Source organism: Clytia hemisphaerica, unplaced genomic scaffold, assembly GCF_902728285.1.
Source record: "Clytia hemisphaerica strain Z4C2 unplaced genomic scaffold, Clytia hemisphaerica genome assembly, whole genome shotgun sequence".
Taxonomy (NCBI): Eukaryota; Metazoa; Cnidaria; class Hydrozoa; order Leptothecata; family Clytiidae; genus Clytia; species Clytia hemisphaerica.
In genome coordinates this window covers 26,679-52,475 of record NW_027103590.1, presented here as the reverse complement: position 1 = coordinate 52,475, position 25,797 = coordinate 26,679, and the positions used below count along the sequence as shown (strand labels likewise).

General features: G+C 34.2%; 1 protein-coding gene across 3 annotated transcripts in view; it reads right to left on the bottom strand.

Annotated features, from left to right (window-relative positions):
- Nucleotides 1-25,797, bottom strand: part of LOC136801503 (protein lingerer-like) — a 41,174-nt gene that overhangs the window by 2,675 nt on the left and 12,702 nt on the right. Inside the window, exons 1-4 of one of the 3 annotated variants that reach the window (XM_067058138.1) lie at nt 24,225-24,239; nt 23,130-23,762; nt 7,682-7,906; nt 6,837-6,906 (exon numbers count right to left, since the gene is read on the bottom strand). In XM_067058138.1, coding sequence (XP_066914239.1) covers nt 6,837-6,906; nt 7,682-7,906; nt 23,130-23,667 — 833 coding nt within the window. In that variant the 5' untranslated portion in view covers nt 23,668-23,762; nt 24,225-24,239. Of the gene's footprint in view, nt 1-6,836; nt 6,907-7,681; nt 7,907-10,271; nt 10,443-23,129; nt 23,763-24,224; nt 24,240-25,797 lie in introns of those variants that run through there. The other 2 variants (XM_067058137.1, XM_067058139.1) reach the window with 2 other exon arrangements.

Genomic DNA, 25,797 nt, shown 5'->3' with positions numbered 1-25,797 from the left:
CTAAAAATGTTCTCAAAATGTTCTTATTTTCCCCACTTTTTCTGCATTTTTGTCCATTTTCCTAAGAAATTAGCTGTTTTCGAGTCTGCGAAGCCTTAACATGTTCCTAAATTGTTCTTCATTTTGGCCATTTTGAAGGGTTATGTTCTTATATAGTTTGTGTATACTACCAATACTATCCATCACACATTTGGCGCATTTCTAATGGCGTAGATCAGAAACACGATTTGAAGTGTAGATTTTAGAAGGGCTTTAAATGAGCGTACGATGTATACAAACAATATGAGATAAATTTAAATGGATTCTTCTCCTAAGGACTATTTCAATGCTTATGACAAGTCAAGTATAATTGTATGACTTTTTGTGCTTTTTAGAGAATTCAAAAAAATGATTAATGGCCAGTGGGCTAGTCTCGGACTTAAAACAATTTAATGCTGATGTTTAAAACGTCTGATTAAACAGAAATTCAAATAAATTCATCCTTACAAATCTATGACAAAGGAATGCGTATTTATAATATGAAAAGGATGCGAAAATTATCATTAATCAAAAATGAAGAATAAAATAATTTCGCAAATTTAAACAGGTGTTTTTTTTTAAACAAAATGGCGGCCCAAATCAAAAACTGTATAATATTTACTTAACAAATTAAGCAATATTATCAAATATTTCACTGGACCATGTTAATTTTACCATCTTTTTCCCTGTGACATAGCGATACTAAAAGACATTGCAATATGCCAACCACATCAGCTGAACCGCAGTACAATCACCCCGTTACTCCTTAACCTACACAGGCCCGGCGGAAGCGGGGAGGATGGGGAGACTTTAGCCTCCCTACTTTTGAGCAAATGAGATTTTTTTATCAAATCCCTAAGAAATTTTATCTCATTTTGAGCCTTCAGCTTCCTCACTTTTACAGTTGTTCCGCCGGGCCTGCTACACTTGTTTTATTAGAACTAGTAATTTTTTCATGATGCTCAGTTATACTTATTGATTTGACATTTTTGAGCCTCATTGTTCTTATTAAAGTGCTCTTATAAAAAGTGTAAGGAGTGTATATGTTTGTTTTACTCAAAGCTTTTAGCCTCAGCAAATTGTTCTTTTTTATTCCATATTTTGAGAGCGATAATTCCGATTTTTTTTATCCTCTATTTTTTTTAAGTCCTCGATTTGCTTGAAATGTTCTTACTTAATAATTTTGTTTTTTGAGCCCTCACTGTTCTCATAAAAAAATAAGGCAAACATTTTTGGGGAACATCCGGCCGGAGGCATTTCTAATACAGACAGACTAGGGTAGATCTTTGGACCATGAATACGGTATGTGGAAAGTATAACCACCAAGTAAATCATTTTGGCGGTTGGTATTGAGAAAAAGACCAAGCTACTTGAAAATAATTCTACAATATATTCGGAAATCTCAAACGTGTGAAAACGAAAAGTCTATAATTTCAAAACTGTAATCAAAAGTCAAAATATTTCACACAGGAAAAGGGGCAATATATTTTCTATTTTGAATACCAATATATTTTATAAGACCATCTCAAGGAATTTTAGGATGAATAATTTATGGTTTGTATTTCACACCTTGAGATACGAGACCATTTAAATTTCTTGAAAATACACGCGCAATATTTCAAGAGTACCTCGCCCACGCTAAAGTTCTAAAGGAGCGGGCCAATTTCCCATCGGGGAGAAATGATTTAGGTGGCCTATGATGTACCACATCCCCAGTCGGGCTTAACTGTCTGTGCTTAAGCCTGAAAATATCTTGGATGGACCTGCCAAACCTAAAAAAATCACTGTGACGCAGTCTGCAAATATTCGTAGAAAATTTTTGTTACTTGGTTCAAATTTCTCAAAACCTATTTGACTTTTTTGGGAATTGATTATTAGTATTAATATTATCAATTATTATTATGAAATTATTTTAATAACTTTTTCCGGACACACTATACACAAAATTATTTTTATACTCGAGAGGAATATTTTCAACGTTATGAAAGATAGATACTAAATAATATATATAGAAATTAAAATACCTCCGCCTTTCCTGATTTTCGGTTTCTCATGTATATTTCATAATTATTTAAAATATTCGTTTTGAATATTTTGATCATCATGATGACAATGACTTGATAATATATTCTTTGAAGATTTAAAAATCTAAAAGACTTGAAAACTAGGTGTTCCAGCTCAAATCTCTAGTTCCCTAATTCTCCCCCGAACAAAGTGAAAGCCATCGCAAGACTGTTAAAATCTTTAAAACACTCCTGTGTCACAGACCCGCTGGGACCCCAGCCCCACTGGAAAATTTGGCAAAAATTTCGTCCCCGGTGGGAAAATACCCTGGAATTTTAGCCCCACTGGGAATTCGAGATCCAATGTTTAGAAATTGCACTCCAAATCCATCCTCACTGGATGCTTTAACCTTGAAACAATAAAATTTCTATTCCCATCGGGATTTCAATAGGAATTTTTATCAAACTGAGGAAAAAAATTCCAGTGGGGCTGTGAGACAGGGGTGTCTTATGTGTTTGTATTTTTCTGTGACTGAAACGGTTAGCTTTTGATTTGTCTAGATCCTGATTGACTGAGGATGATGGTAAACAAGCACTTTTACCGTCCACAATTTCGCGGGTCACAACTGCGGGTTTTTTCAAAACGTTTCAGTCACTCCACCATGCTCAAAAGTGTAAATACATAAATTCGCTAATAAGGGATCCACGCGAGTAAGTAAAAGAAAAACAGCATACTTAAAAACCCACTTATTAATATTTAAACATAACGGTTAAAATCAAAGAAAACCACTAAAACATAGAGAACAAAAGGCCCAACCCTTAAAATTCCCTTAAAGCTACTGTAAGCTCTTGACCACGTTATTAGACCACGTTCGACCGCAGCAAGGGGGTTTAGCATTGAAAGAAATGTCAGCATATTTTACAATGATGACCCAGAAAAGATATCTCATCCTGTAAGAACATTTTCGAAATACAGTGTGTCATTTAAAAAAGAGAAGTGGACCCGACGTGGGGGAAATCTTTTTTTTAATTTTTGCAGAAATTTGGGAAAAAATTTACACTGGACGAGACTAAAGTTCCAAATATTTGGATTTTCCCGAAAATGACTCAAGTCCTTTACGCGGGACTATTTTTCAATTGTTTGTCTTTTTCCTTGACTCTACATAGGACTGGCGGAGCTGAATAAGGTCCAGTACCCTTTTTTCCTAAGTACTCCCCCATAAAAGACTTCCCAAACAACGTAACGTTGCGTGCCAGCTGCAATACCATCAAAGATACCATCAGGTTTGTCGGAAAGGGATTTTCCTAACAGTATTTTGATCGTCCAAAAAAGATAAAAAGTGGAAAATAAAAATAAAAAGTAAAAACCATATTTTAAGTTTGATAATCTCTCAGTGAATTTGTGAGGTTTTAAACTGATTTTTTTCCGTTTCCGTGAGAATGAAGAAACTGATTTTTTTCGTTCTCGTGAGAATAAATAAACCGATTTTTTCCGATTTCGTGAGAATAAATAAACTGATTTTTTAACCTCAGGTTCATCATATTCTTCACGACCGAAAGTTCGTTGATTAAAGAAGACCTTTACTTTTACGGTTAACCCTCTCTAATTCGATATTCGAAGGATCAAAGATTTTATTCGAATTAGAGAAAGATTCGAAGAACAGAGATCATTACATATCGAATCGTAGAGATTCGAATAGAGAGAGTTGAGTGTATGTGTTTATAATTGTGAATAATGCTTAGTGGGTGGACTGACACCCTAATTGCCTCTAACATTTAAAACCTCGAACCTTGAATCTAAGGAGCGATTGGGTGGTCTAAAGTGGTAACCCTAAAACCCAGGGGTTCCTGGATCGAGGCCCAGTCCCTTCTAGTTCCAGTCCTTTCAATCCATTGATAGCCAAACCGGTTGGCCGTGGACCCCGTGGATAGCAATCAAAAGACTGTTTAAAAGTCCTAGATAATTGGGTTGTCGACGTAAAATATAAAATACAGCCTCTATCTAATAACTAATTGTGGAAAGGTGCAATATGGCAAATTTCATTTCTTGGCTTCCCTTGAATCTACATTAAATCCATTTAGGAGAAGAACGAACAGAAAATTATGACCATGTAAAGAATTGTTGTTTTTCTTTTGCAAAATCTGGATGTATCTTTGTTTCGTGAATTTTATTGCAAAGGAAAGTGAAAGATTTCAATATGACAGTATCCTGTAGGTTACTTATCACTGAGCTGGAGAATCATCAAAAAATTTCATCCCTCTTGAGTATCTACTAAAGTCTGTTCACGATAAGTTTGCACTCTTTTTTCATTTACCTTTAACTTTTGAAGGAATTCTTCAATCTTTATAAATTTGGTATCGTTGGAGAGATATTTGTGAGTGGAACAATTTGAAATAAAAAAATCTTTAAAAAGATTCTAAAAACGAACATGAAAATGAAGAAGAAAAAAATGAAGATCTTGTAGAGAAGTGCTATAACTTTCATTTTCACTGGAGAGATTCTTTGATCTTAGGAAGTCATCACTGTGAAGAAATTTCACTAAAATATTTTTACAAAGTTAATAAGTGATTGACCCCAAAAAACGTTATTAGACGTCAATCAGCTTATAACTTTGTTTGATATCTTTTGACTGAATGATTATTTTTGAGAAATCTTTTCACAGTGATAACGTTCGATAATCAAGGATTCACTTATCGTGAATAAACTTCAGTAGCACACTACAAACCGGCCTGTAATACTACCAGTAGAGCATTTCATTAAATTGATGCATTATTTTTATTAAAATTTAAAAAGGGAAGAAGTAAGATTCATAAGGAAACAACTTCAATTCTTATTTTCTCTTCTATCATATAAATACGACTTTGGTATTTCACTGAACCAAACCAAATATGGGTCTCCTCCTAAACATATAATACGTTCGTTCGTATGATAAATAGTTTGTATTGCAAAGGTAGTTTTAAAGTTTTGAAATCAGTGTTATTGCATATGGTTCAAGGATAAGTAAGGATCATAAATAGTTTTATTAACAATAAAATCTATTTTTTATTTTGAATATTCCCTCTAAAATCCGTAACAGACTTATTAAAATACTATGAAAGATACCATGTTTTTCTAAGAATCACCAACGCACTGGCGGCACCCTTTCAGTGTGGGAAGAGGATCCACCCACCCAGGCAGTACCATCCTTCTTTTTTATTCTCCAAATTCAAGTCCATTTATTTTAGGGGTGCGCTAATTCCTGTTTTGCTAGCCATTTTTCAACAAATGGTTCAATTTTAACAAATTTTAACAAACTACCGTTGAAAAGTTACTTTAGATCATAGTAATCTTTAAAAGTAATTTAAAGATATTTTCGTGTAAAAAATGTGACCAAAATTACAGCAAAGTTATATTTGCCTAAATTTGAAGTGTTTTTTATTTGTCTGTCAATGGAAAAAATAAATTTGTGAAAAACTACCTCAGATAGATTCCACACATAGGACATGCGAAAGAGGCATTATTGAAGTTCGAGATATTGATTGCAAAATGACGATTGAAGTCAATTTCGGGTAAAATACTACGGGGGAAGCGTAACAAAAAGAGACTCCTTTTTAAGTTTCTTAGTTAATTAAGATGATGCAAGAAGCCAGAAGGAGGTCTGAAAAAAACGGAATAATATTTTGAAGGTAAAATGGAGAAAAAACACAGCTGGATACTGCATATCAAATTAGTCTACCAGTATAAAATAAAAACTATTGCAATAAAATTTCTTTTCTAAGCATGTTCTTTTTTTTCCATCCTGTAGAGTTTTTTTCCGAATCCTCTTTTTTACATTGATTTTAACCAACTGGCAGCATACAGGTTTCTTTATAAGAACAACTATATAAGAACATAAGGCTTCGACGGCCAAAATATTAAGAATAAGATAAGAACATTTTAAAGCTTTGCGGACTTTAAAACACCCTGTACCCTGTTCTTATAAAATCTGTATGGTGAGAACATTAAAAGATCATTTTGCATTTTGTGAAAAAAGATTTTCGACTATTAAATGCCATAACTGTAAACTAAAAAAGCGTAACTTTAGATATCCAACTGGTTCAAGTCTGCGTGTGTAGTCCATTTGAAAAAGACTGATGCGCGGAAAAAGATATTACAGGGTCTGAAAATTGGCTATTAATTTATATACTCCCTACCTTTACTTTACTACGTTGCTATTAAATTCAAAAATTTTAATCCGACACGCTAAAGCTCTGAAGGTCGGAAAAATTCTCAACATACTGGAAAGTTTAGTTTACGAAATTTCACTAGACCGCATCGTGGATTTCCCAGCCCTCTATTTCGGGGATTGGCGGGTCCAACTGAAATATTTCCAGGTTTGTGGGTGGGGTAGTTGAACTCGACTGGGATGCGGCACATCAAAGGCCAACTATCATTCCAGTCCGATGGAAAATTGTCCCGCTTCCTTTAGAGCTCTAGCGTGGGCGGCCACCAATCCGCCATCAGAATATCAAATAGATATTCATAGAAATTTTAGCACTTTTTCTCAGTGCCGTAACTACCACTCCATAATTCTTTGAGAAATATTTTTTCCCTATCAATTTTCTGAAAAATCTCACATTTTTCATTTTCTTTCTCCGAATAAAATTTGTTTTGCATGAAATCTCCAGTCATTCGCTAAAATCAATACCACCTAAATTGCATTTTGGTCAGTCGCCGTGCCTGCACCATTTTAAATCCAATAGCTGAAATTAATTCAATCGAGGCATCACTAATGGAAACAAAAATAATCAACACGAACAAACAAAACACATAATAAAGGAAAACTGAAGACTAACCTCATGTAAGGTTGCACAGTATAATCTGGGAAAAAGCCATTCGTTCCATTCAGCATGCTCAGTCGTTTTTCTGTTAAATGAAGAAAAGACAAAATATTTTGAAATACCTTGCAATGTAATTTGCGGTGAAGACGCATTTTAAGACTCCCATCCCCCGCGTCTAAGATTTCAACATCGTCTGGCAATAGGCATGCAATTATCTATGTAAATTGATTTGAATATGCTTTTTCGAGACAACGCTGTTAAAAAGTATATGGTCAAGAGAACAGCAATAAAGAATAAACTTTACGCTTTTGCAATAGTAACCTCTACCCGAAAATATTCTTTTTCCCTTTGACCATCTTTATCATTACACTTGCTTACTACGCGTTTTAAGCCCATCTATTCGGCCACCAAGAGGAACTGTGGCAACTCATTTATCAAAATATCGAGACAATACACCTTTTCTACCGTAGTCGCGCGGTCATGCGCGTGCCAATTCATTATTTGATTATCCCCCTAAAATCGATCCAATCCTTTTTAACACCTTTTTCTATTGTCTATAGGTGCGAAAAAGGACTGTGACGGTTTTATGGTGGTAAAACGGACAAAAAATTTCCGCGCGGCATTTGGCGGCTACGGTCGAAAAGGTGTATTTAGTTACCTTTCTGCCCCTTTTACGTCGGCCCTTATTAATATATATTTTTCTATCGCTTGTGTAATAAGGTCCGGCGTAAAGGACCGGAATTAAATTACGGCCGGGTAAAATTTGAAAAGAATTGAGCTTTGGCGCAATAAGGGCCGGCATAGAAGGGGTCGGTGTAAAAAATGCCGATAAGGTAATATGATGAAAGATTGTTTCATACCGTGTTCTCGTTTGAGTACACTCGTGATCGATTCCAACCTTTGAATGTAATTGATAGCTTCATCTAATATTCGTGCTTTTGATACACGACGTTTATCTTTGACGGTTGGTAAAACTGACTTTAAACGTTCATAACCATCCGACAGTCGGCTATATCGACGTTTCTGCGTAGTACGATCAACTCCGATGTCGGCGTCTGCCAGTGACGTAATGTCATCTTCACCATCTAAATAGAAAAGTGGATCGAAATTTAAAAGTAAAATTTGAACAGGTCAAACGTTTCCAAGTAGTGTCAATGTAAATCTTGTCTCAAAGCAACGATTTCCAATTTTTAAAAAATTTGTTAACTGTAAAACTAATTTTGGTCCGATTTTTGTTGTGTTTTTGGTTAAGCTATTAAATTTGCGTTTGCACCTGAAAACATAGCATGTACCGTACTCTAAAAAATTAAAACCGCATAACTTGGCGCGTACTTTGTATAGTCTTTTCCGCGAAAAAAGAGTTTGGTAGACATCAACAACTATTTGTCAATAATCTATCTACCTTGTCTGTAACAAAAGTTTTTTCTAAAGCTCAACATTTCAATGTGTTTTCATAGTGTAATATCCACGAAGATGAAAACTTGAAAACTTTCATGATTTATCGACCTTTTGTTGCTCTTTTAAAGCCAAAAGAGTATATAAGGCAAGTGTTTTTACCAGCTTTACCCCCTTTTAAGTATTTTCAATTTTCGTTGAGAAAACTGCTGTCACGCTGAGATCAGAAAATGTTAAGAGAAGTCTATTTGGAACTTTCTGAATGCACAAATAAGACAATATACGGTGTTGACGTTGGTACAGCTTTTGGGAAAGGGCCGTGCGTGTAGTATTTTAGAACTTTCTGGCAGAGATGGGAAAAATACGATCAAAATAAATGAAATAAGACTACCTTTTTTTCTAAGGCATCTAATATAAGCATTTTTCTCTTCATCTTTCGTTTAATATATTAATACTTGTCAAAAGGATGTTTTTTTCTATATCAAAGATCGGGAAATTTAAAAATCTGGAATTAAAGGACTCGTGGGGTTGATTTGTAAATTGAGCCTTTGTATCACGATCCACATACGTAAGACATAACAAAAATTCCGATATCAAAAAAATCAAAAAGTACTCTAAGAAATACAGCCTAAAAATGTCCAGTTAACATAAAAAAAAATCGTTGAGTTTTGAAATGTTATTATTGAGTTGTTTTTCTTCAATCAAGTACATCCTTCCAAAACACCATTGCTTATATAATATAGAAAGAGCAGCATCAGGGTTTTTAAAAATTTTTCGGAGTCAAAAAAAGCTTTTATATATACCTCTATATACTCTCGTATCTTTCAGGGGGAGGGCATGGTGTGGATATTTTTTACTTTCTGTTGTACTTGGGAAGGCATAAAAACCAACCATTACCATCCACGCATGCCAAGAGCCTATTTTTGACTAAATACACCTCTTGGGAGACTTTCTTACAGTGGAAACTCTGAAAAGTGTGCCGTGTTGCTGTGTGCCGTGGTTAGGTAGGAAATCCGACCTAGGTCACGTGACATTACAATAGAATTTCGGCGCTTGAACAATCAAAAGCTTCGGGGAAAGGAAAACAATAAAAACAATATATTTTTTACGATATTCACTTGTGTTGCCTATGATGGCTTAAATCAGTCACTTTACCTGAAAAAGTGACGTTGAGAATAATGCCGGTGTTTTTTATTTCTTAGGTGTGAAAATTGCAAATTAAAAGAAGAGTGAAGAGAAACAGAAATTAAACAAAATCATTTACCAAAAGGTATCATTAATTCAAAATCCATAATATCACCAAAAAAGATACCAATTGCAACATGTCAAAACAACTAAGATTGACTAATATTTCAATGATGATTAGTGCTTCATAGTAGTAACAAAAAGTAGATTGAAATTAATCCATCTAAAACTTTTTAAATTATAATTTTTTTTTTACTTTTTCTTTGAAATACAGGAAAAGGATTAGAAAAAGAGTTAGTCAGTACAAGGTCAGTATATTACACCTGAAAATGGTTATTGAAAGAAAGTTAAAACGAAACTTATCAAAAGAACAATACAGTAGATGAAATACTCCATGTCTACTGATCTGATCTCGTGTAACAACAGGAGTAAAAATAAATAAATATATTAAAAAAAGTAAAAAAGTAAAAAATATCGTTTGACAAAATATCATAATATCGTTTGACAAAACACAAAGAAGGAATTTGATGGTCAAATATAATCAAGTTATTTCTGATCAGACATTAAAAATTTACAAGTCTGGTGACTACGCTACTACTTCATTTTAATTTCTTTTTGTTTTTCAAAAAAAGTTCATCTTCCGCCAGTCGTCATTTTTTTAAATGTACTGTGTCGAAAAAAAGGCTTTTTTTGTTCCATTAGGTAGTCATCCAACCTCGTCCCCGTCTATCCCAGGCTTTATGTAATATGCTCTGACAGGTTGGATATTGAAGCCAATCTGTGATATTCTAAACTTATAGTTTAGTTTAGCGCAGTTGGTCATAAGAAATGGTATACCTTGTACAGAAAATATAAGTCATTTTTACTTACCTAGCAACGAATCAGGTGTCAATGATAATTCTTTCATTTTTTTACTGCAGTCAGATTATATTATATCTATTTTGTTTTGTTTTTTGAATTATTCCACCAATACCAAACAAATAATCCAACAAAAACGTGGATTTTTTTTAATTTTTCCTGAATTTTAATAATAAATAAATTCTGAAGCATGACCACTGAACTACAAAAAAAGTTTTTTAATACTGGATCAATGAATTAATTCAAAGATAAATTTCGAGCCCCGATGAACGATCAAGTTAAAAAACCCAATGGATTAACTAGTAAAAAATATTGCTTAATCCCGGTTTGATGAAACACATTCAAAAACCCCTTAGCATTTTTGCTTTTGAAAAACTACGCCCGTAAGTTTAAAACTTGGGCTTCCATTTATCTGTGGACAATGAGATAGGGACAAAAAATGATGACAGCAGCTTATCACACTCTTTTGTAACTAAGCCAAACGGCCAAACTAAAAAACTAAGCTTCCCGGTATGTTAAGAAACCAAAAAAGAGTAAAGAACAAAATCTTGTACCATGAACCTACTAAAGACCAGCAAATACACAGCCAAAGGTTTACAGCTTGGTTTTTTTAGAGATCTGTGTAGATGGACCAAAAACAGCGTAATAATCTTGTTTTCACCGCAAAAACGCAAATAAAGAAATAATAGAAAAAGTTTTTGTGGTAATGATTGGGGGTTATGAGAGATCCCTTGTTGAAGAAGGGAAATGGACAACAAAGATCAAATTGAGAAGTTTAAAAAAAAAGACAAAAGCGATATAAAACAAGAAATCCATGAATGAAAATGAGTGAAAAAAGAATACTTTTTCTCTTGAACCTGAAGATGAAGAAGAAGATGAAGAAGACAACGAATAATAGAGAGGTGATAAAAAGGCTCAGGTGCAACGACAACAAAACGGAAAAGTTTTTCAAAAAAAACAAAAGAAGAATAAGCTGTATAAAAGGTGGCTGTTGATGTAGTAAGAAATATACTTAATTAATTTTTAATGACCTAACACCTGACCTAAATGTGTGAACTGATTAAAACTTCATCAACTGCTTTTGTTGTACACTTCACACAACAAAAGAGAAAGAAGATAAAAAAGTGATGGAGATAAAAAAAAGAAAAAGGAATATGATGTAAGTAGAAACAGTGAAAGATTCTGAAGATTGAAACAGTGTACGGTCACTGGATTGGAGCGCTCTCAGCTCTTGCTTTTTTTAAATTTATAAGAACTACTTTTAAAGTGCAAGATCTCAAAGTATGAGCACTTTTTGTATGTTTTTCATATCTTGCTTCAAATCAGGCTTAAAACTGGCTAATTTGGCAAAAACGACCCTAATTTAATATGATTTTCTATTAATCCATCCAGGAAAGACAATAGAAATTAAGATACGAATTTAAATACGCTAAAAAATCTTCTCTTCCTCTTCATTTTCCATCTCCATAAATCAATTTTTAACAAAAAGAAGAGTAATTCCACTCTGTCTTATCCTTCCAACAAAATAACAAAGTTAAGGTGTAGTCTTGAACCATTCTAACAAATTTCACAAAAGATATCGCTAAAATAGATAAATATACAATATCTAAATTGAAAATCAGTAGGCTGAAAGAAACTTAACTTTGACAAACACGACCTAAAATACGATCTAAGCTACAAAAACTGACAATGTACTGAGATAAGGGTTTTAGTAACTAAAATATCAGGTGTTTCAAAAATAAATTCAAAAAATGTTTCGAATTTCTTATAAATGAAAAAGTTCTTACAAAATCAATAAAGCCATGTGGAACAAAAGAGGTTTTTCTCACCCCTCAAATTTTCTGATTCATACTCTTTTTCTCTTTCGCCCCCTTCTTATTTGTAACAGTAACAAAGAGCGGCTCACTTTGATCTTTCTGATGTGTTTTTCACGACAAAAATATATAATACATATTTTTCACGCGACAACGTAATTTCTCAATTTATCTGTCTAATTTATCTGTCTAAATTTTGGAAAATTTTGAAAAATCACTTAATTGGTGACGTAGAAAAACATCTCATAGTTAATATACATACTGTATACCATGATTATAAAGTACAATGTCATACAATGGCATTTCCAACCTTAAGAAATTAAGAAATTGCAAGAGGACCTGGATCGTCATGCCACTCATTACAATCACATCACATCAAATCTTTTCTACAATCACTAAAATTAGCAACATTTGCTCATCATGCAATAAATTGTGACAAAAAGCTCAAACTACGAAATAAAACAAAAGAATTGGTACCAAAAAAATCGCCCACAAAAAAATCCATTACGCGAAGCACTAGCGGAAGGGGTTTATGTTTTACCCCATGTATTCCTCCAATTTACAAATAAAGATGATGAGAAAAGCTAAAAAAGTAACTTATTCCTTCAGAACAAAATACAGTGAAAACTCTTTGAATCGAACCTCTATAACTCAAATGCCTCCTCAACAAATTAGCTTGTCAAACCCTATTCCATAGTTCGAACGAATTTGTGTCCACCGTAAGTCTTCGAGTTATACAGATTCCACCGTACCAACACCGTACCAACACCGTACCAACACCGTACCAACACCGTACCAACAAAAAGCAATGAAGTTTCACAAGAACTGATTCCCTTCATTATATCATTAACACATTATGATCAACCAGATTACCAAATTTATAAATAAAAAACAAAACAACCCAACCAAAACAAACACAACCTGTATTTACAAATCAGTCCAATATCACAAAATATTCTCCCATGTGAAAAAGCTATCTCCGTTTGGAGAGAGAAAGAAAAAAACATGAACAAGCATAAATTTTCCCATGCGTACCAAAAGAGGAACAAAGGGATGTGAATTTCGACATTTGCTGGAATTTATTTTCGTCCGTTCCTTCACCTACACATAGCAAAGAACGAGGCTGGCCACAGGAGTAAAGAGATTTAAAATCTAAATCTTCTTCTTAAGGATTAAGTGAACTGACGATGGCAACTTCTGCTGACACGTGCTCAGAATTTAAAGTGAACTTTTTTATTCACTCGGACAAAAAACCGTCACATCGATAAAACTGATCATTGATTGCAATCTAAACTAATCAATACTAATCCCAGGCTGTAGAGACCCGTAACAAAATTAATTTAAAAGTTCTAGATAACTTGACTATCAACGTAAAAATGCCGATTCTATCTAATCGCGAAATTATGCCAGAAATCTTGTCAGGTGAGAACAATGTTCTGAAATTGTTCTTATGGAAATTCACTGTAATTTTCATTGAACTGGAAAGCCAAAACGTCTGCGTTCTAATGTTTATGTTTAAGATGGACGTTTTTTGGTGCCATCGTTTTTTCTTCAAGCTCAGCCTTAGTCTTCAGAGTAATACGTGCCATACGCGGAGTTATCAGAATCTTTTAGGAGTATACAGTATTTTTGACCCCAAATCATCATATTTAGCTCCTGTATTGTCACTGATTGTGTAAATATCCTCATTGGGTCACCAGGGTGTAAACATTGCCAAACAAAGTAAAACCGACACCGACACCAATAAAACATAGCAACAGTTATCGGTTCGTCACTACCAAAAGCGATGACGATGGTCGTGATTCGTGATATATAAAAACAAAAACATAAAAACATAAAAAGAAAGTCGAAAGAGTTAAAAAGAAGAAAGAAAAAGAATATAAAGAGGACGGACGACAAACAGACCTCTTTCCACAACAACAAAGGCAGATGTTTTCAAAACATAAAAATTTTCCCTATAGAGTGTCCTACCATTTACTTTTGACGTTAGCTGTGCGCATAAAATTTGAACCACACTGTGATAAAGTAATAAATCCCACCAATACTGACAAATTTAAAATTGTAAGTTCAATAGGACATTTTATGGAATTTTGCCAAAGAGCAAATCGATGAAAAGTTTTGATCAAAGAATTCGAAATTTACAGACAAAAATGACAGACATTTAGATTTTGCAAATACAAAAACCTAACGAAACCCCCTTTTATTTCCATTATGTATGAAAAGCGATGGCTGAGTGATCTGCGCTGTCAGTACCACAAAAGGCTCCTGGTTCCAACCCTCCCCCCAACTCTTTCCATGGTCCATTCAGTTCTGAGGCAGCTGGCTGTGGACCCCTGGGAAACAATCGACTAACCGGCTAACTGAATAACACGACCTACTTATGTCACTTTTTCATGATTCGGATAGCGGTAACGAAAGGTTTGTTGTAAGACGTCAATTAGTAAATCAAAAAGTGGTGCGAGTGGCACTATCCCAGCTGGCACACAACGTTTTTTCATCGTTTATCTAACGTTCACAACGTCCATATAACGTTAGATGAACGTTAAAACAACGTTGTGTGCCAGCTGGGATCTTCATATCCCTACCACCTGCCACTCATCCAATACCACTGGGTGTCCGAAACAGCAATCTAACCTGCATGATGGCGAGTTTAGAACACGACACAGTAACCAATGCATGTCAATAACAGAAGGCCTGGTATATAATTTTCATACTGTGTTTTTTATGTGGTTTTCTTTTCTTTTCATTTTGATTTCATGAATAATAAAAATTCTTTTATCCTCTCATCTTCAGGGATCGTCTTTATCTTCTTGTTCTTCTTCTTCCTTCGAGAGAAAACACATGCAGAGTACATGACCACTCCAAGCGGATGAGATTTAGAAAACCGCAAACAGAAAAAAAATCCTTTTTTACAGTAGTGAAAGAAGAAGAATAAAAAGAAAGGGATTCACAGAGACATTGAAGAGAGTGATAAAACAGTGGGATTGTTGAACCCCTGTCCTGTGAATGATGCCGAAAATTAAGATTATTTTCCGTGGGAATCATGTGAAAGAGAAAGTACAAAGGGTGCAAAATCGCAGGATACTTAAGGTTTAACATTTAAATAAAGCTTAGATTAATCTCACCCATTCTAATATCACTGCACTCTGCTCTAGGATCCAGTAAATGCGATAATAATCTCTTATGGAGTTTTCGTATTAACCAAGATCTGTTCGCAGAATAATAAGTTAAGTCTGAAGTTTTCACGATAATAAGGTGTTCCAAAGTACTCTATAAAAATGATTATGCCATTGCCTGGGGTCTTATCGTACTAGCAAAAACAATAACCTTTCGACTAAAAAAGTCTTAGCTAATCTAAAAGGGTAACGATATCGGAGGTGCAGGTGGTCTGAAACCATTCAATGTTATCGAAAAATTCATCTCGGCCAGCTCTCCAGAATTACCGTCCCAAATTTCCGATGATTTTTATCGTATTCATTCACAATGCCAAGCGCAAACAAAAGATAAACGTTAGCATAGAGGGTGAAAATAAATGCTTTATATCACAAAAATCATCAGATAATATGAAAAAGTAAATATATCAACATATAAAATCAAACCCATTTAAGCCAAGCCAAGTAAACGGATTTACTCGTATTGAACTTTTATTGGTCACTTCCAAAAGAATTTTGTTTGGTTTGAAGGACCTCTTGAGTTTCAATAGATCGAAATGAATCCATTGTCGAAAAGTCATGTTATTTTGATGAAGTTATAAAGAAGTCTTTTTGAAATTCCAAGTCAATCTTCACTCCGAAAACATTTTCTTTTGAAGACCCCATTGAAAGGGACAATCAACAAAAAGAATTTTAAGACAAACATTTGAGGTTGTCTTTTTTTTTCTTTTCTTTTTTCTTAAAACATTATAAATAAAGGATGAATTTTTAGATAATAGATAAGATAAATACGTAAACAATTATTCCAACAAACAGCCAAACAAAATAATTTTTACAACAATCAAAAGGTTTTTCTGCTCCTAGCAATATGCACTAAATGGAAACAATTATTTTATCAGGACACCACTGCACCACAGATCCGAAAGGACACCATTCAAGTGAGATTTTCAGAAACTCTCCACCGTTAAGAGCAAGAGATCTTCCAAAAGAATTGTAGTAAGATATTTTTCATCTTTCAAGGTATACCAGGTCACTGAGCGGGAATTGCTTAAGCAAAAGAAAGAGAGTCTCAAGATCTCCAGATTTTCATACATTCAGTTATTTACTGTATATGTGAACTTAGACTTCAGACAAACAGTCATTAAAACAATCGCAACAGGTGACAAGTTGTCAGAAGAAGCAAATCATCATAGTCTGTCTAGAGCCTAAACCTAACATATATTGAAACCGAAACACGAAGAGTGAGGAGCCTGACACCATTCCCATTCTGAATACATCTGAGACAACAGTATACACCACCGTTCAAGCATTTCCCTCATCTTTAAACTATATCGTAGACTCTCTCATATTATCTCCAGGTGTTTTTTTAACTATCGGCTTCGGCGATTACTGAAAAATACAGGCATATTCAAAAACATCAATTTGAACCATTACTTCAAAAATCAAGGGCTCCATAAAACAAGGTTGTCGGTCAGGCCCCGCGAAAGAGAAAGAGAGATTTCTTCCCTCTAGTGCGTCTTCAGTAGACATTCTTTCCCTTCAAAGTCTTCTTTTGTTTTCTCGTGTGTTGGTTTTCGAAGACATATTTAGGATTTTATCGTGAAAATATTTCTTGGCACATCACTGTGAAGAAGACAGATGCAAAAAGATGGAAAAAGAAACTGGATTGCTTAGTACTCCAAGCCTCAAGTTTTTTTGCTACTTTAGGATTAGTTAAGAAATTTGTCCCACATTTTCGGGATACACATTTTTTATAAGAATAAGCTATACAAGAACATTAAGACTTCCATGGCAAAAATATTAAGAACAAGTCTTAAGAACATTTCAAGGCTTTAAAACACTCAATTTCTCAGGAAAATGAACAATAATACTTACAAAATGTTACAAAATGGTAAAAACAAGAACATTTTCAGAACATTAAGAACATTCGAACGCTTTAGAAATTTTGAATGTTCTTACAAAAAAGTTTATCAGTATAGAAATTTGCCCCGTAAAATGGTAATGAGATTTACATCAAAAGTTCAATTTATCAGTTGAAAATGTACCACGCAGTAGTCGAAATTGGGCTGTTCCAGAAATAGTCTGTACCCCCTATGTTGAGGAGGTGTGACGTCCAGGTTGGTCTGGAAAATAAAAAATCCAGGTTGTTCTGGTTTTGTGAATGATAAAATCCAGGGTGGTCAGTAAAATCAGGTTGAAAATCCAGAGTGGTCAGTAAAATCAGGTGAAAATCTAGGGTGGTCCAAAGAAATGGGAGAAAAAAATCTAAGGGGGTCCTGAAAAATTGGAAAAAAATCCAGGGAGGTAACCTTTTTAAAAAAAAGATCTCCTCAACAAATTTTTTATGGAATAGCTCATTGGGGCAGACTTGGAAAACATTTTTCCAAAGTTGGTACAATAAAGTCTCCATAACTCAAACGTTCGGCGATTTCAAATTTGTTCAAATGATGGAAATTTCGAGTTATGGACACTGATTTATAAGGCATTGTTAACTGAAGGGTCAAGAAAACTTGTTCGAATTAAGGAGACATTTGAGTAGTAGAGGTTCGAGTTCTGGAGAGTCAACTGTATTTTTATGACACCCATATTAAGAAAAATATTTTTCAGAAGAAAGTAAGAAAACACTGGTCACTGGTACAGTCTACACGCTTTTTTTATAAGAATACACTTTATAAGAATGTCCATGATGAAAATGGCCAAAAAATTAAGAATATGGTAAGAATATCACCATCATTGAATTTAGCAAACTAAATCTAAGAATGCCATTTTTAATGCATTTTAACCTGTAGATTGCCAATATCGATCTTAACCTAAGAATACCGTAAGAATATTTTTGGATGATTTTCGCCAAAAAGTTAAGAATATTCATGATGAAATGAAAAAACACCATTCTTATAAAAAAAACCTGTATGTTCTTATAAGATTGACTTTTCAAAGAATGTCAGAGAAGACACAGAGAGATTTATTTTTATGAGGTTGAAGGCTATCTGTTTAAGCCTTCTTAAGTCAAACCCTTCTAAACGAGAGAGAAAAACGCAAGATCATAAGCTCGTTACTGATTTTAACACCTGTCTCTAATACTTATGATAATCTGAGGTTGAAATTACAAAACATTGTTAACTTCTCGATCTATATGGGCATATAACCATCCTTGCTATTCGGTCTCGACTGTTGCCTCTGGAAAATATGACTCTAGAAATTGAAATACTCAAGGGTATTTAAAGCAAATTATGGCAAGAGAGGGTGCATACCTTTTCTTGTCCGATACACTTAGATTTGACTTCCGCCGATCTTAAGGTCTTAAAAGATAAAGAAGACTATTGCATATGCCTTCCCTCTGATCTTGTGTACAGTAAAAGAAAAAAAATCTCTCGACTTTATTTTTTGAGCACCTGCTATGGTTCACACAAGTATGTGAGCTTTAAGAACACGGCGGAATAACTATTATGAAAGCTTCACTGGAATTTAAACTTTGACAAAAAAGTCTCCAGCTATCTACCTTCTCTTTATTAAGTAATTCGTGTTCTAGATGTACCCTTTATCATCGATACAGGTGGTTTCAAAATCTTGCCTGAAAATGAGTGAAGTTGAAGAAGTCAAGAGGTTCATTACGAAGTCTAGACATTTTTGGGAGCAATTTTCAATTTCTAACAATTAATTTAACACCCCTGTCTCAGTTATCCGGTGAGAAAAATTTACCGAATTGGGATAAAATGAGTTATTTGGAAGGAAAATCACCGTTTTATGATCAGGGTTCTCCAATTACTGTTTTTTGTTTACAGTTCAAAAGGTCAGAAGCATATTGTATTCAGTGAGCTCTCATCATCACTGAGTAACAATGTACTTCTGGAAATTCACACTGGATTTTAAGTGTATTTTTCCACTGGGTACGATAATTTCAGCGTTTCTGGCACACCTTTAAATAATTCAACAGCTTTGATGCTTGTAGATAGCAGAGAAATTTGACAATCCCCTTCCAAAAATATCATTCAAATACTTCCAGCTAGATAAGAAGATTTCCAAAACGACATTATGTTAGTCTAGTTTTCAAAGGGCTGATACTTTTGGCGAAAACGTACGATTTAGTATCAGAATACAACACCTAAAGAACTAAGAAAAATATCTGAAATGTTCAAACTTTCACTTAATAAAGATAGCTTCAGTTTCATCCCTTCGAGTAAAAAAAGGCGAAAAATTTTAAGTGTGTTGAATATCCATGCATTTCGGCTCGGCAAATTTTATAAGGAACCTTAACTTTGCTCTGAGCCTGGAGTTCCTTATTTTTACAGAAAATTTCAGTCTCAAAGTTCCTTATCGAGTTCCTTACTACATAGGAAATTTTGAACTTTTTGCCCCTTGAAAGATCAAAATTTGGTCAAATTAGTCGCAATAAGGTACATTATTTTCAAATCCACTTATTCTCAGCCTGAGCAGTTCCTTAACATCCATATTTTTTTAACCATTTTCAGCCTCGAGTTCCTTATAATTCTGAGTGTGCTGCATATCCGTGCATTTCGGCCCGACAAATTCCAGAGATAACAAAAATTTAAACAACAGAACCAGTTTTCAACGGATATAATCAATCATTTGACGATAATAAGAATTGGCTCACTACGGTAAGAAATTGAAGTAAGACCTCCGAGCCGTAAACCCCATCATGCTTCCTTCAAGCTTTCAAAACAATACTAGTTTTCACAGAATGTCTAATTTAGTTCTCCCTGGAAGATATCCGCTGTCGGAAAAACAATATCCTCATCCAAAACAAGAAATGCATAACTTAGAAACAAGTTTCATTTTGATTGGATCTCTCTTGTTAAAAGGGTATTGTACTTAGATTTTAATGAACCAATAAGTATAACGCTAGGATAAAACTGGTATTTCCCCCAAGAAATGAATATCAATTTCATATTTTTCATGAAAATAATATGTTGTTGTGCAAATAACAAGCGAGTCACTGAAAATATCCCCGATCACCGCTAAAAATAATGGATTTCGATGTTTTTGTGGAAAAGTTTTCTTAAAATAAATTTTTATGAATTGTGTCAATTAAATCAAAAATGCTTAGTAGTAACTTTCTTGATGCCTAAAGTCTTATTTTAACACGCCCTACCGGCATTTTTTAGCAAGAAAATTAAAAAAATCTTGGGATCTTATTCTTATAATAAATCTAATCAATATTTTTAAAAGCGTTTGTAGTTCCAACATATCAATTATTAATATGAAGGAATTTTATGAAATTTAAAACATTAAAGAACAGATTTTATATGATGACTAGTCGATAAAATTTAATGTGTTATGGATCTGTTTGCTTTCCCCGACATTTTTTTGAGTGAAGGGATAAAGTTCTCTTGATTATTATTTACTTTTGAAGAAATATTACACTCTATAGAGAATTTAGAGGGACTCCGTAGGCTCGACTTTCTTAAGGATGGCACAACTATTATTAGACATTCGCACACTGTCACAATTCCACCCTGTGGCAAAAGAAATTGACCTATTGCTCCTGCTATCGGTAAAATATACCCAAAAAGAACAAACGAGAAGAACCTGAATTTAATGACCAAAAGCAAAAGAAAAAACCAACGAAGTAGCGAAATATGATATGACACAGAAAATTCCTATCAAATCCCTTCAAACATTATTTTCAAACCTAACCGCTCATTCACACATTCCTTTAAAATACCTTTTTAGATGGGAATTAATATTTTAAAATAAGAAGCCTCTTTATACCGAGTCAGATTACAAATTTTCAAAGCTTGAAGATTTTTTGCAAAGTTGAAATTATACGAAAGATGCAGGCACACTCTTTTTTTAGAACAATGATGCACGAAATCGTCAAAAAATAGGGAAAATACTGAGCCTAAAATTGATGTGGCAATTTCAGGGACGAAGAAGTAAAAATCAAGTACAAAGCCTAAAATATAATAATCTTGCCCTACAATTAAGAACATGATAAGAACAATTTCAGCCTCAAAGTACCAAAAAAATACGAAATTTACTTAACTGCAATAACAACTACAGTAAAACATTTGTACCCTAAACTGTAGAGTAGTACGAAATACTCTCCCTAATTAGAATCTTCGACTTCCTGGAAAAAAAAATTCTTGGTCACTTGAAGATCGAGTTAAATACAGTGAAGTATATAGTCTAACTATACCAAAAAATATACCCATTAGCATACCCTACCTAAAGCTAACAAAGAAGAAAATGTGACGAAAAGAAGTTTTAAATCCTTTTCTTTTTTATACTCTTAGGTATCAGTGGGAAGATACTGTGATTGAAATCTTAATGTATTCTACATGATTTTTCATAAGAACATGCAAAAGTTTTAAAGCCTTTTGGATGTTTTAAACTTTTTTAGGTTTTAAGCCTAAAAGTGTTCTTAAATGTTCTCATATTAAATATGTTGTGAGTATTTTTGTATAATTTCCTAAGAAACGATAAGATAAGAAATTAGGGCGGTTACACGAGCTTTACAGACTTAAGTTTAAGGCTATATATGGTTAAACTAAGAAGGATTTATTCCAGAATTAGTCCTTTTATCCCATGCTGATGAGGGAGGAAGCGTGGTCTCCAGGGAGGTAATAAACAGAGGTGGTACGTACAATATTTCCATTTGACAATTTAAGAAAAGAGATTGTACCCTCCCCCCTGACGAGAAGATCATTTATTGAAAATTCAAATCCCTGTCGCCTAAACTTTAAATACCCCTCTTGGATTTTAGGCAAATTCATGAGGTACCCCACTGGATTTCCGTCTAGATTTCAAAGATCTTCTTTACATTGTTGCCCTATATTAAGAGGCCCTCTAGGTTTTCCTGTTTTTTAGGGCGACCTGAACCGAAAATTTGACCTCCTCAAAAAAAGGTATTTTTTTCTAATAAGGCCAATGTGTCTGCATCAATTAATCAATTACCAACTCCTGAAACATTTCAGCGCCGATGAAAATTTTTACATTTTCACAGCCATATTGCTTCATGATGTATTCACTTTAATTCTCTAACGATGGTATTAAAAGCCCTCTTCGCTATCAAAAGTGAGAAAATGTGAAGAAAAAATCCCACTTTATAGCCCACGCCAAATATCGCCTGCGGAATGATTAACTGGAGAAGATTAACTCTTTTTTCGCGGAAAAAATGTGTTTTAAAGTGTGCGTGGGAAATTCAATCTTAGTAATCTGCTGTTCCTTCATCGAGCGTTTCGGATACAACCGTGGTGGTAGTTTAGAATGTGCAAGAGGTTCTACCTTGAAATATTTAAAAATGGCGGACTTCGAAAGAACTCTATATAATTCGAAACGCTGTTAATTCGAATCATTCTGCAGTTCGAATCTAAGCATTGACCCCCTTGACTTAAAAGTAACCGCTTTATCACGTAAAAAGAAATTATCAGTAATATCAAAGTCCCTTTATAGTGCAAAACCGTTTTGGATCAATTTATGATATTTGTGTTACAGCCTTTGAACTAGCTTTTATTTTATCTGGCGTGCGACATAATCTTTTTTTCAGACACGCGAAAGTTATGAAGGTCGGGAAAGCTAATTCTACATCTGGAAGGTTTAGATTACGGAATTTCGCCAGACCACGTCAAGAATTTTTCTATCCATAAAGGACCCCATCATAATTAACCACTATGTGGTGTCGTATATGGAAGAGCCCTGCCCCCGTCACCTTTCAAATCACGCAATCACGCAATCACGCAAAAAAGTTTTAAAATCATGTTATCACGAGTTAAATTTCCATTCTATCACGATCACGTTGAACACGTTGGTTCCTCCGATCACGCAATCACACACTTTTAAAATTTTAAATCACGAAATCACAAACTTGAAAAACGCCAATCACAAAAACCACTGGGGGCTCATGGAAGTATCCATAAAATGTTTAAAAAGGGTTTTACACTCACCTTTTTCTTCTTCCACGGTATCATCCAAAGATCCATCGGGACTTCTTCTTGTGAACTTTCCATTCATCATATGAGTATCAGAAGGCGCAACCATTTCGTTCGGACGCCAAAACTCATTCAAGAGCTCGAAAATCTCATTGGGAAGCGGCCCAGTAGAGTCGACAGGACCATTAGTCGGCGGATATTGGCCCGCCGTAGTCCCTCCATTCCCCATTGAATTATAATGGTTTGGATTACTCATAGCTGGTACGCCATTATGATTTATGACGCTTTCTTGGTTGCTAGTAGTAACAGGGTTTTGTGACGTAGAACAACTGTTGAGTCCTTGTATGTCTTTATCATGACTCTGATGCGAAGGAGAGGTAGAGGGGTCCGCTAGCAAATCGTTTGTAGATTTGCCGTTGGCCGGTAGACCCTGGTAACCTTCTTCTTTTCGTTTTTTATTAGCAACATAGTCTATAGTAGGTGAACTAAGGCTTCCTTTTCCTTGAGGTCCTCCAACATGGTTACTACGCATGCTTGCTGTGACAACTGACATATTTTCTTAACTACTTTGTTTTTCAGTTTGTTTCTTTGTGTTTTGTTGTTTATTTTCTGTTGTTCTTGGTGACGTGTACAAGATATTCCAGCGCGCTGAAAAAAAAAATAAATAAAATAAAAACAGATAAATAAGTAATTAGAAAAAAACATCGGCCACGATTTAGAAAACTCTTTTCCTAACCTTTCAGGCAGGGACTTTCGTTCTCATAACTTACTCCGTTCTCTCCGTATCTACCAAAACGAAAGTTCAAAGTATGCCAAAAAAATTTAAAACATTGAGAATGTTTAGGGATGAAAGCTATGGAGAAAAAAAACTGAAATTATTTACATCAAATGAAGATCGAAGAAATTAAACCAAGGAACTAAATTGAAAACTTGTAAGTGCTCTACTTTTGCACATATTGTGGGTAATGGTTGGATGACGAAAAAATACCAAATAAAACCTAATTGACTCCAGTCCAGCGAATTATAGATCCTAGCAAGCAAAATTTTTTACAAATTCAGTGGGTTGCCTACAATGAATTGTTCATGAGCCGGCAAATGAAAAATATAAACCTGCGAATGCTCCAGTTAAATTTGTCATTCGGAGGTCCAAAATAAGACCCCTGCATCAAAAAAATAATTCAAAAGAACATCAAACAAGTTTTGCAAAAACTTCATAAATAAACAAAATAATTAGCTTAAGAATCAATAAAAGCAAACTGACAATTGCAATAAGTATGCTTAAAGATGCAAAAAAGCTAGATTGGAGTTTAACGAAGGGTTTTTCCACCAGGCAGATAACACAGATAGTAAAAAAATAACAAAAAAGACCCTCTTTAGGGGCTTGTAGTGTTCATTTATTTTTTTATTCTAAACACAAACATTTAACAGATAAAAAGGAAAACATAAAAATTGATGAAAAGAAAAATATAAATGATGAAGAATTTTTAAAGGAAAATGTATGTTCAATAAACATTTCCAAGACTTGGTAAAAAAAAAAAATTTGGGGAAAATTTGGGGAAATATTTTAAGGGACTCGATTCTAAAGGGTTACTTCAAGAGAAGAAGAAGAGGAAAAGCAAAAGGAAGACTCAAATGAAAAGACATATAAAGAATAATGCTCTAATCAAAATTAGTCTCCAAGCAAATAAGAGGAAAGTTTAAAAAGAAATCAAAAAGGATTTAAAAGAGAATAATAACAAATAAATAAATAAACAACTATAAACTAATTACTCCCTCAGCTAGGGGGAAATCTCTTATTTTAAATCCTTTATGGCTGGCTCACTAACACTGGTGTTTGATTATTTGATTTTACCCATGGCTTATGAGTGAGTCTAGGAAGTTAATCATCGCGTCTCACACCTCGTATCAAAGCTCCGGACCTATCGGCTGGATATTTTGAGAAAGATACACTGAAGTTTCATTACCGTTGCAAAACTCTCTGAGCTTCTCTTAACTCTCATCACCAGTTGATTTTAATACCCCTGTGTTGCAGACCCGGTGGGGCCCCCAAACCCACTGAAAAATTTGGTCAAAATTTCGGCACCGTTGACAACAATACACTACAATTTCAGCCCTACTGGGAAATTTACTTTGGCTTCATCGCCATCCAAACTTGAATTTTAAAGAATCGCACTCCAAAACTATCCCTACTAGATCTTTTTTAGGTTGGAACAAAGAACTTTTATCCCCATTGGGATTCCCATAAAAACATTTATCTTCACTGTGGGAACAAATCCACAGGGGCTGTGAAACAGGGGTGTATATTATTAGCAAAACTAGTTTTTAAATTTTAACCGCACCTATTTGAAAAGGTGACCTACCCAATTACCAATTTATCCAAGCTAGCAAGCACCATACCAAAAACCGGGAGGATAAGGTTCGTAAATTAAGCAAGAGCAAACTTTGGATAAAAAGGTTCTTGGGGTAAAAGGTTCTTGGAGTAAGAAAAATAACGTTGGAAAAAAAAAAGAAAAATGAAACACTAATAAATCCATGTTCGAATATATGTGACAAATCAGTTAAGAAATAATCCCAAGGAATATAATGTATCGATAAAATGTTTTAAAAACACTTTTTTAATGTTTATCGCACCAAGCCTTTAATACATAAGAAATATAAAACAATTTTAAAGAGTGAAAAATAC